This window comes from Buteo buteo, chromosome 10 (assembly GCF_964188355.1).
Source record: "Buteo buteo chromosome 10, bButBut1.hap1.1, whole genome shotgun sequence".
In the NCBI taxonomy this organism is placed as follows: domain Eukaryota; kingdom Metazoa; phylum Chordata; class Aves; order Accipitriformes; family Accipitridae; genus Buteo; species Buteo buteo.
Window position 1 is genome coordinate 4844158 of NC_134180.1, and position 12549 is coordinate 4856706.

At 39.4% G+C, this 12549-nt stretch overlaps 1 protein-coding gene across 4 annotated transcripts in view; it reads right to left on the reverse strand.

Moving 5' to 3' along the window:
• The window catches only part of DOT1L (DOT1 like histone lysine methyltransferase), a 77505-nt gene that overhangs the window by 22995 nt on the left and 41961 nt on the right, over positions 1-12549 (reverse strand). For all 4 annotated transcript variants that reach the window (XM_075038151.1, XM_075038152.1, XM_075038149.1 and 1 more), the window contains exons 10-17: positions 11771-11839; positions 8806-8912; positions 7737-7778; positions 6159-6242; positions 5198-5432; positions 4638-4751; positions 3067-3158; positions 123-224 (exon numbers count right to left, since the gene is read on the reverse strand). In XM_075038151.1, coding sequence (XP_074894252.1) covers positions 123-224; positions 3067-3158; positions 4638-4751; positions 5198-5432; positions 6159-6242; positions 7737-7778; positions 8806-8912; positions 11771-11839 — 845 coding nt within the window. The remainder of the gene's footprint in view (positions 1-122; positions 225-3066; positions 3159-4637; positions 4752-5197; positions 5433-6158; positions 6243-7736; positions 7779-8805; positions 8913-11770; positions 11840-12549) is intronic.

Here is a 12549-nt window from a genome sequence, read left to right on the forward strand (position 1 = left end):
AGCATGATCTGCTGCAAAACAGAGGCTGAAGACCTGAGACTACTCTGGTCTTACTTATTTTTATCAAAAATGTTTGCATGCAGATGACTAACAAGCATCAACTTCCACCAGATCAGGGCTACCTCATCAAGTTTCTGCTGAAAAAGACGTTTTATTTCCTCTTTCTGTGCCTGGCAGTGGGTGAATAACTGCTGTGCTGTTCCCAGTAACTGAGCATTCTTTTCCTGGAAGAGGGAAGAGTGAGAAAATACACTTTTAGCACCAAGTGCAGCATGGTCCATCTTAATAAGATGTTTACATCTAGTTTGTATAGCAAGCTGGGAGTGAATCTGAGCTCAGAGGGGAGATGTATGAACTAATCTAGCTCTGTCTCAGACTTCTGTGAGACTTTATTTGTTAGTGTTCAACACTTGGTGAAGTTAAGTCAGCTGAAAAGAGCTTTTAAGTAGTTTTTTCTGCTATATGGTAAAATACAATCAGGACAGTCTTAAAATTTCATTTTTATCTTCCTAGTGCATTGTAAAGAAATAGTAATAATCACATTCTACAGAGCAGAAATGGAACTGGAAAAGATTAGCTGTATGAAATCTGTTACTAAACTGGGAACAGAATCTAAATCTCCAGAGTCCCAATTCAGAGTTTTCCTACACAATACCCATGGAAGACACACAGTAAATGAAAAGACACTGTGGGAGAGGTAGGAATAAAGTCATAAATAAGCCAAACCACTTGTACTTCTAATGCCAAAATTACTTCAGCAAGCCACCCAACCCTTCCACTCGCAGAACATTTCCTGCCCCTAACATTCCTTAACTAGATACTTGCTTACTCATTTCATGGTCGTGCACTATGTGAGCAGCAAAGGGCAAGCATAGGACTGGCTAAAGAGTCTCATTTATTCAGTTCCCACTTGAAAGATGAACGCAGCAAGAAGAGCGAACTCTGGAGATTACACTTTTTTCTCCAACTTCTGCTGCTGAGGCCAAATGGGAATGGTGCAGAAACCGAGCCATCACTCTAGAAAAAGTGGAGGACAAGGGCAAAAAGCACCTTGATCTTCCAAGCAGGGAAGCAGCAGTGCGAGAAAACACAGGACGTGGCATACAGTTCTTGTTGCCTCTCATGCCAACAACTTAGGAAAACAGTTGAGTCACTGCAATGCTAAACGGACTGCCATAGGTGATGGTGAAAAAAACATTTATGCTTTCAACATCAGTCATTTCATTCAGCCTTCACAAGCAGTGGAGGAGCTGACAGCACCATCTAAGGGTAATCTGGTGAACTAGCAGCTCACAGCATCTTGTTTATTTTAAAATCATATTACAGAAACATTTTTCTTGTACTTGAAAAACGTTCATGTAAGAGGGAGTTATTAAATAGACTATAAAACAGCACCTCATCCAGCAAAGTTCTGCTTCTGCCTTTGTGAAGTTTAACTTGCCATGCTCTCTGTGTAACACTCCATTTAAAAAAAAAAATAAATACTGAATTCCTCATTTTAATCTCTTAAAGTATGAAACAGCTGTCACACCAACACAAAGTGATTACTTTTCCACACTCTCAATTTATACTTTCAGTGTACGGCACAATACTTGCATACTATCATTTCTTACGCTATTTTCTGTGCAAGGAGGTAAGTTAACTTTATGCTGACTTTCCTGACAAGTACAGAACAAGCAGAAAAATATGCCGCTTAAAGAAAAAGTTGAAAATTCAGAGTGCTGTTTGACTGTGAAGACAAATGGAAACAACCGTAGAAAAAAGGTTTGCATGAACACTACCTCAGCACCAACCAGTAACAAACAGGGTGGCACAAGTTAGCCTCTCTCATCTGGAAAAAGAGTTCCCATTACGGAAAACCCCATAAAACAATGATAGGGCTTTATGCTGACACTTTCGCAAAGGCCACAGAGCAAAGGAAAGCTCCAGAGGGGCTACCAAAAGCTGGAACTGGCCAGAAGTTAAAGATTATTGTTGAGCTCTATGGGGAAAGGTTCCTCCATAGAAGTGGCAGGCACAGCCTCTCTCATTAGGGCTAATTTATAAAGCAATTAAATTATTCATAATTGAGGTAAAGCAATACAAGAAGAAAAAGTGTTTAGGCGGTAAATCTCCTCCCTCTGCTGGGGAGATGGCTCCATAGCAGAGAACAATGCCACACTTCACAGCTGCAGGATTTTCTTCACCTTTCCATGTATTTCAACCCACAGCTTAGTAAATCTACACTTTGCCCACCAGTGCAATCTTAACACATTAAGATAATCAATACTAAGGATGCTTCATTAAGTCTCTTAAGTCAGTGATGACAGTTTGGTTTTTTTAATCCCATACTTCAATTTGTTACAAGTTTAATGAGCCATCCTGATGCTACAGTACTCAATTCATTTAGGCTTTCCTACAGTGGGAAAAGAATAGATGTCAAAAACCAAAATATTCAGCTCCAAGCAATTAGTATCTGTGTTTTTCAAGATAGTCCTCATTCAAAGTTGCTACAATCTTTACCTAGAGTAAGCACAGTTTAGTTACCTAAGATCAGTTTGACTAGCAGCTTGCAGGATGCATCCACATAGGGAAGCCCCTCTAAGTGGAGAGCAGGAATGTATTCAGGCAGTGCATACTGCTGGAGAAGCTGACCCGCACCTCTTGCTCCTCTGACCCATGAGACATTTAGAGAAGAAAAGTAGCTGCCAATCCCAAATGGGAGAAAAGGGCAGGGCTCAAGATACCAGCTTCTTGCATAGGTACACACAGCTTCATGTCAGAATAGAGGAAAAAACAGACATACTGAAGTATGTCTTATTAGGTGGAGGGGCACCAGAGGGAAGAGGGGAGGTGCATCTCTCCCAGTTTGCCGATGGGAAATTTAAGCACGCAAAGACTGACCGAGTTAGCAATAAAATCCCCAGGTACAGCCTAAGCATTACTCTGGTAGAGTCTTTATAATTGGCCTGGTGCAGCACTGGTGTTAAGTGTACACAATTCCAATCTCCAGCATTTCCCTCCCCCCCCATCTAGTAGTCTGGCACTCCGGCAATTTTGTGTAGAAATGTTAAAAATGAGACCTACCTTTTCCTGCTCCAGTAACTGTTGCAGACTTGCTTTATACTGAGGAGTTTTCATGTATGCCATGAACTGCATGTATTGGATCTTAAAAGAGTCTGCAAAATAAATAAGGAGATGATACATTTCAAGCGAGAGTAAGTGCAATGCTCCTATTTACCCCTATTTGCTCCCTTGACACCTCTCCCCTCTTTGCTCTCTCTTGCTTTTTATTTGGACTGTAAGTTAGACCAAGCCATTAAAGATCAATTTAGAGCATGCTGAAAATTCATCTTCTGATGCAAGCTGAACTCTTGGATCCATTAGCTACTTATAACAGGTACCCCAATGGAAGTCATGACAACACATTCAAAAACAGAGGAAGATGATGGGTGCTAATGGTGTGTTTGCATGGTGAAAGAGGAGCTGAATGGCTTTTAATGCACTGTAAGTAGAAATAATAAAAGAGATTAGCTTAACAGCCAAAACCAGCTCTGAGCTCAGAGCACTCATCCTCCGAGCACCACAAGACAGGGCTTGCTGTACTCCTCCTACCTCCACACAGACAGATGACAAGCTCTACACTCACATTTACTCCAGGAGCACTTACTTGTCATTGCCCTTCTATCTCCAGTCTCCTATTATGCAATGAACCTTCCTTCTCCCCAGCCCTCACCACTGGGGCCCTTTCATCATAAAGCCAACCACATGATTAAGTCCAGTGTGCTGCAATCACAGGCAGCCAAAACATGTAACAGATGGTGTACAGACTTTTGCAGAAAGGTTTTCTCCAGACAAGTGTCGTTCTACCCACTCCCCCACCACCCCTGACATGGAACATCCCTCTAAATCACTCTTTTTCTCTCTCTTTCTCTACAGTAATAAATCAGTCATAACTGTAAGACACCACAGCAAGAGAGCAGGACTTAAGGGTATCACAGATGCCCTTGGTCTCTACATAGACAGGAACATCACATCAGATTCCCAGATGATCCTGGACCGGTTCATGCCCAATGCCAAAGGCCAGAAACAGTTAGGGGCAAGGAAGGAACCAGTAGACTCAAAAAAACACTCTCCAAGTTTTTCCTTAAATCACCTCTTGCTCATGGAGCCTATTTTCCAACCACACCACCTTTGTGACCTCAAACTCAGACAGCATCTCATGTACTTTGCTCTAAGTTTTGCAAAGAAAATTGAGTGACATTCCCCAAGACTGTACCATTTAAAAATAAGAGACTGGTTTCATTTAAAATAAAGTTATTTCTGACTAGCCATTTCCATTTATTTAAAGTTATTCTGGATTCCTGCTAAACCCAAGCGTATTTCCTTTTGTGCCAAACGAGAGTTGAAACAATGTCAAAAAACAAATGCAAACCAAGACACCAACTTCAGCAGCAAGCAAGAGAAGAGACCTCATGGTGATGTCAGTAGAAGTGGGGCAGGCAGCAGAAGATGGGGAAGAAGCTGTCCCCCTCTCCTGTTCAATATACAGCTTTCCATAGTGGCTGTCTATTAGTAGCGCTTTGATTTACCGTATGTTCAGAAACCTCAAAGTAGAGGTTCCCATGACAAATACAGTGACAAAATTACAGTCTTACCTAGCAGCTTCTGTAGTGCAGGTGGGGTAGGTGTCACCAGTAGCTGGTTAGATGAATGCCGTTGCACTTTAGGAGGTAGTTGGTAATATGGACTATGAGGTGACTTGTATGCATCTGAAGAGATAAACAAAGACAACCTTTCAGTCTATGAAAGTCAGTGTTTCTGGCAAGTACAGTATCTTTACCATTAGAAGACACGTCATTTACAATGCAAGATCCACTAACTTAGCTAGATCAACACACTGTAACAAATTGCTTGGAAGGACATTTACAATTTATCCTTAGAACAGCAGCAGCAGAGATAAGCTATCAGCCACAGCTCAGCTCCAGCTTCTGGCCAAGTACCTACAGAGAGATTCAATCACCACCTTCTCACAGAAGCATACCACCATCTCAAGAGGAGTTTTGCTTTAGTGGCAAGGGAGAAGTTATGACACAAAACCAAACTAAATCTAGCAATAAAGTAAGAATGACCTCCAAGCACACATTCAGAGCCTCAGATACTTATCTAGGCTTATGTGGCAGGAGGCGGCTTCTTCCACTGCCAGCCTTGAACTCACCCTGAGGAGAGGATGAAGATGTCTGTGAAACAGTTTGAGCATGCAGAAGTTCTAGTGCAGTTTGGTTCTTCTTGGTCTTGCGCTCTGTATTTGCAGTGTTCATTTTCTTGGGACGTCCTCGTTTCCTGCCTGCCATTTTCCTTCCTTTTTTACTTAGCTTTTTCTTCCGTGCTTTGGAGGGAGATGGCTTTTTAACAGAATTTGCTGCAGCCTTTTCTTCTTCAGCACCAGAATCCTAAGAGATTTTTAGAAGCCAAAAGCTCTTTAGTCACTTCTAGCTACCTATACAGCACTCCTTTTAAGCAAGCATTAATAACTTTGTTTAATAATTTTATGAAAGGAAACTGATGCATTGTAGTTAAATAACTTGCCAGTGAAGTAGACTTGCTTGGGATAAGAGCTGTCCCAAACACCCTAGGAGTTGTGCTCATTCTCTTCTGGACTTACTCATTACAGAAAAGGAAATTTGTAACTGTTGTCTAAGAAAAGCTGATTATTCAGCCTGTATTGACTATATTCTTCAACTGAATTTCATTAAAAAGTCAGTACTTAATATTTTTGTGCATGAACAGTCACTGCATTTCTAACAGTATTATGCAACGGAATGAGAAACGAAATGAGTCTTTGCAAAAGAGACTCAGCACACTTTGAACTCCATTTAATGGGTTATGACTCAGGGAAAGCTCTGCAAGCTGGTGCTGAAGGTAAGCGAGGGTGGACAACCAACTATTCTATTCATCTTGCAATACCTTTTTTTCAGAATTAGTGGTGCAATTCCCAAGTGCAGCTCTTAAGTCACTCCATCATATTTTTGTCCACAGCAACAGCTATACCAGTTTACGTGTTCAGAACAAACACAGTCAATCTTCCCTCAGAATCAGGCTTTTCCTGACACAGATTATGAGTTCATGCACAGCTAAGGAGAAAACACATTTACTCTACGAAAATGCAGGATGTTCACCTTGTTTTCTTGAACCTTCGTTGGAGTAGTTGTGTTGCTCTTGCTTTCTCTTTGTTGACGACGTCTAGCTGCCTCTTGTTCCTCCTGGATAAATGTTTTAAAAGACTTAATAACTTGCTCACACATTTATCACTATTTAATACAGACCACTGTGTTTCCCAGCTTAGTCTTCCACAAGAGCTAGGTGTAAGTGCTCGTATTGTACAATGTCTATTTAAAAACCAAAAACCTTTTGTTACCGGGGGGGGGGGGGGGGGGGGGGGGAACAAAACAAAAAAAACCAAAAAAACTTACCCTGCCTCAGGCAATACTCAGTGGGAAAAGGAAGGTAAGTGCAAATCACCCTTTTGTATTGCATTACCTACTAGAATGGGTTTCAAACATGCAGCCACATGGCAAAGGAGATTAAGCCCCAACCTCTTCCCTTATTCTGCCCCTCCTAATCCCACACCCCAGATCACACACTGGTATTACAGGTTTTTGTTTTGGTTTTTTTAATTGTTAAATATGTCAATAGCTCTACCTATATCCCCAACATTTCATGTGTTGCTACAACACTTCAAAAATCTTACATGACTTGAAATGGCAAAGCTATTAATCATCATCTAATTCAACTTCAGCCAAGTCTGTAGAGGAGACTGAAAAAAACAAAAGCAGCAACTTTTAAACTTGATTTTCTACTAGGCAGTAAGGGCAGGAAATTTCAAAGCGATCACTCAAAGCCTTTCTGGTACCTTCCAGATGAGGTTTAATTTGCATAAGAATTCTGGCAATTCCAACACCTCTCCAATTTAAGCAAGTTATCAGCTAGATGGTATAAATGGCAGATCTAAATAGCCTCACCATTAAACGCAGGGAAATTCAGAAGTACATGGATGCCACCCTGCATTTTTTCTTTTGACTCTAATAAGTCTTTTTTTTTCTCCCAAGTTTGAATTCAGCAGCCTGAAATAACCTAGTCTCAAAGCTACCTTTAGTCTATTTTCAACACTTACTAAGCAAGTCAGTCTGAAGATGAACATTCTCCTGAAGTTTTAAATGAACTGGCCTCACTTAATTCTCTTACCGGGAATACCAGCCCCATCAGTTATTTCACATTAATACAGCCCAGCACAGTCTCAAAAATCCTCTGGCATTTTAATGCCACATATAATAGCACAGACTGCAGCAACTGACAACACATTTCATGTCTCAGATAGCATGTCCCACAAGTAACATCTCAAAGCACTCTTCAGCTTCATTTTTATGCAGCCGAACACTGGGACAGATTCAAACTGTCACGACTTTCTTTAACTTCAGTTCTGTAATGAATGAATAGCTCTTTATAGACCTCCAATGCAAGGGAAAAACACCTTGCGGCTGCCCCATTAATTCTCTATTAGAAAGCTCTTGAACACGATTGTATTAGTGCTTGATGGCATATGATGCTTCACTTCAATTAGCTCCATGCCCGTGTTCCTTGCTTATCAAGAAAATTTGATTTTCGATCAATTCTGTACATCTTTAACAAGTGACTAAATTCCTCACAGTGGCTGCTCCATTATTTCGAGTTTTCTACAGAAAATGACTGAAACTTACCCTGAGTTTTGGATTTTTGAGACTAGAAAAATAGTTTTCAAGCTGAAAATAGAAAAAGATAGTCATTTTCAAAGTCATGACAGATGAATACATAAGAACAAAATATTAGCTTAAGACAAATGCAGAACTGCAGAAATTCTGACTGGTTTTCTTCTGATAAGCTACATCAAGAAGCCATTTACATTCATTCTTTTTAGCGACACAGACATGTTGTATAGCAGGACATAATCCAAGCCTCAACAAGGTTTCATCATCTTCAACACTGCCTATCCTTGTTTTAAAGCTTTGAAAATAACCTTCTGCTGAGTGGAGATATATGACAATGAAGCTACTTCACTCTTGTACTCCACTAAAATATTTATCTGCACTTTAGCATATTCTTTAACAAAAGCATTATTAGACTGCAGCAGACTTAGAAAAATAGTCTTACTATCATATTGCATAAACTCAGTGTGGGAATAAACTATTTCTCCACAAAAGTTTACAGTTCTACAGAGTTGTTTCTGTTTTCCTTCACTGAAAAAAAGAAAAAAAAAACCTGTGAATGCATCAGCATTGTTATGGAGCTTTGGCTGGTTCTACAGCAACTGAAAGTTCAACTAAAATTGAGATATACTGCTTGAATATGATAGAATGAAATGGTCTGTACACAACAAAGCAAACTGAAGAATTAAAGACCCACACAGTCTTTACTCAGTGTGGAAGCTATAGCACAAGACCACCATTCTGCATAGTTGCATATTCTGGAGCATGAGAAGGAATTATACTTGTACATCTATGCACCTTCAACAAATTAACAGACTACCATAGTACTGTCCATAATTACACTGTTTGTGTAACACGTTGCACTGAAGCAGCCAAAGGCTAGCCCATGCAGTGTGATTTGCATATTCAACTAGACTGAACAGGTAACTGGTGAAGTGCACCCATTCCACTTAGGCATGCTACAGGTCTGTAAATATGCAAAAGAATAAGAAAACAGTTCCCAAGAACAAGGAACTGAAGTTGGCGTGTTGACTCCAGAGCAGGTAAAGCAGCCAGAGATTTACCGGCCTGTATTTATACTCACTATGGTTCGGTCAATAGTATGCAGGTAGTAAGAAACTGGTTTCCCGGTCCATGACACAGATCCTTTCAGTGGTGATAGTTCCACAACTCTCATTATAGTGCCAATATCTAAAGGAAGAAAGTCCAGTTAGGGAACCAAAGCTCGCCCAGTTTGCCACTCAGTTCTACTCAGCTGAAACTAGCCATGCAACGTAAAGTCATATTCAAAACAAAAAGAAATTTTGTATTCAGACAGCAATGTCCTAGAAAAAAGCACTGCAGTGAGTTTAAAAAGCAATTTCTTATTCTCTTGCTACTTGCACCCTACAGAAAACTTAAGAAATTTGGAAGATCTACCTTTAATTTCTTCAGAGATAGTCAGCCATTCTACAGTAAAATTATGTGCTAGTGCAAGCTTTTAACAAGCAAAACTTTCCTGTGTCTCAGACAACATTTGCAAGGAACCCAGCAACAACACAACTGTAGTAACAAGCAGGATTTAATTAGATAGAACCAGTAACAGAACGTCATTAGATCCAACCCATGTAAACTGTAACTGCACTATATTTGGACTGGGAACAAACATGGTTTGTATTTGCATTCTTGCCTATATTTGTTTTGTTCCCTAGAATTAATAGGTATGGGATGTGTCTAAGCATTTCCATAACTACTGAACACTGAGTGAATGGCATCACTGCAGAAGAAATTACAGCACACTTCTAATCAAATAGAAAATTACCCAGAAGAGTCAAAAAGCAAGGTTCAGGATTCAGCAACTTCAACCACTATTTTAACCACATTTTAATACTTGTTTTGGTTTGTCCCAATTCTTTCCATGTTTCCATTTCTTTTTTCAGATGGAACTACTAGGGACAAAAATGGTATTGAGAAAAAAGGTTGCCTGCTTCTTAAAGCTTTATCTTTTCCCCTGTATTTTTTAAATTATTTAACTGTTCATACTTTAGATCAAAACATTAGATAGACAGGCAAGCCAGGTGACTCAAATCATACTCAGGCACAAAAAAAACCCTGCTGAATAAAAGTATTATGAAAAACCTTGTAGGGCAACAGCATAAAGCTAGCACAGCAGAGTGAATCACCTTCTCTGCATGTGAAGGATATTGGCCACATTTGATGCCACGAGCTGCAAGCAGATGACATTTCCCTGGAAGCGTCACTTAGAACAGGCCATTAAGACTGGAACAAGCCCCAGGCCTAGCACATCCCATGCATGTTCATTTGATATTGCTATTTCCCAAATACAGCATGGTCACAGAATGGGATTAAGACCTAAAATTTATTCCCACAATTTCCCCCCACTGTTTGTAGGTAATTTCTTTTCAGGACCTCTTATCTGAATCCCTGGAAGAGTTTCCTATTAGTGGAAGCTATTATCTATTCTTATGCTAAGAGATCTCATTCACCCAAATCTTAATTAGCTATCTCTATATAATTTAACATCAACATTCACATTAAGCATTAAATAACTGTTGATATATAAAACTTCAGCATTCTAGAAAACATTCCCAATGAATACACACTGGGGTGAAAGCTGAAATAGGATAAAGAACTAGCTCAAATGATAGTCATAATCTGGGTTTTTATTAGGTGAAAAAAGTAGTACACATTGGCCCCTTTGCCTCCGCACCACATTTTTAATAACTGCAGTCTCCCAAACCTAGCAAAGACAGAGATAACAAAATGGTCAGAAGCCAGGAAAAGAAGAGGCTTGAGAGGCCAAAAAAATTTATTTACATAGGCAGGTCTCCTAATTGAAACCTCAGAAGTGCCTTCTTGTATTTCATCTAGTTCTAGTGTGCTGTAAAAGAGGCACTAGGCTTTACTTAGGCGCTCTGATTTCCAGGAGTACCATTCTGCCTCTTTTTCCTTTTATTTTCAAGTACATGCCTACAAAGGATTGGCAAGCCAGGACCCAATGGTTAATAAGGTCCAAACAATCAGATGCCACAGAAGAATATCAAACAGGAAAGAGAAGGGCACGTTTGGGTGTCTGATGCACAGGACATTCACAACAATTCAAGCTTAGTAAAAATAACTCACAATGGCACTATTTCAGTGAAATGCCTTAATGACAGTCTTCAAATTACTATTCTTGAAAAGCAGTTTACCATATCAGGCCAAAAACAGAAAACACAGCTTGAGATTTGTAACTCAGTATGTTACTTGCCATGTTTGCACATGGAGGGGAATAAGGCGTTTTTCAAATTTAGGGAATGTTTTGCACTGGACACGGTAAATGTGTAAAACTCAGCTTGGATCGTTCTTTTGCTTGAAAAATTTCAACAATAAAAATTGAAAAAAGGTCAGAAGCAAAATGAACAACACGGGGTGTTAGTAATCTCAAAATCTCATTAAACTGCAGTTCACATACTTGCAAAGGACAACATTGGCAAATATCAAGTCTACTATGTTCAGAAGAGAAGAAAAACACAAAACTTTGTTGGCAATAAAACAGGCACAGCAGCTGGGTGTTTATGGGATAGGTCTGATCAATTTACAGTACAGAAGACAAGGCATTCAAAGCTGAACACTTCAGCTTCTAAGCCTTACAAATCATGACTGGTGGGATTTACCTGTCCAAATTTAGACAGCTACGGTATAAGGAACTTGCATGCAAGTTAGTCACTGCAGCACTTTGTAGTCAAAGAAAAGAATCACGCCCTTGAAACACTTTATTTCTCTTCAACTATAAAAAGATGCCCAGCCAGGGAAACTTTGACATTATAGACATCTAAACACAGCCGGAGGAACTGCATAAAAAGAGTGTCTGTTTCTTCCAGTATTGGGTGGGGGTGGTTGTTTGATTTTAAATACACAACACTTTGGCATGTATGCTGTAACAATACAACAGCATTTTTCTACTTACTTACACAACTCTTTAAAAAGAGCAACAAAAAGCCACTACAGACATGTTCAGATAAAGAATACACCATAATTGTAATGAACAATAAAAAGTGCAATCATACCACTCAAGTTTCGACTGTTAATTCTAAAATTTAGAGGTGCAAAAGGTTTTGAGGACACAATTCTCCCACCTGGAAAAAGAAAAAAAAAAAAAAAAAAAAGAAAAGCAGTCAGCTACCACTGTTTTTTCTAGAAATTACTACGTGTTAAATATAGCCTAGTACAGAGCCCTAAAGAGCAGCCCTAATAAAACTACCACTTGTATATCGTTACCAAAAAAAAAAATTACTTAACACTCATTCTGACAGCATCCAAGAAAGTCAGGATATTAGTCCTGCTAGGTAGCTATGAGGTGACAACCCAAGGCTCACTTTAAAATGATAGACCTTAAAACACTTTAAAAAAAAAAAAAGTGCATTAATTCTCAGTAGCAATCTATAGAAATTTCAATTAGGAACACACTATCTCATTCCTAGTTAGTGTCTTTTATACACAAGCCTCCAAAGCCCTTTTATTTAAAAGAACGCTAATCTTCATTTCACAGCTATCTGTGGTCATTCATCCCAAGGCACAGAGCCTGAGCACCTTCTGCAAAGAGAACTAAGGTTTCTTTATTTTGTAAAGAGCACTTGAACCTTCCCCACTTTGCCACTTCTCTCAAGCCACCACTAAACAAAAGTTTAAAAAAAAAAAAAAATCAACCCTTAAAATTAAAGATGACAGCTTAAGTTTTGGGGTTTTATGGTTTGCAACAGAGCCCAAAAGTCACATTATTTACTTCAGCACAAAGCTGTAATATGGGAAGCCACAGCTTCTTTGTTCATGCCACACATTTTTCTTT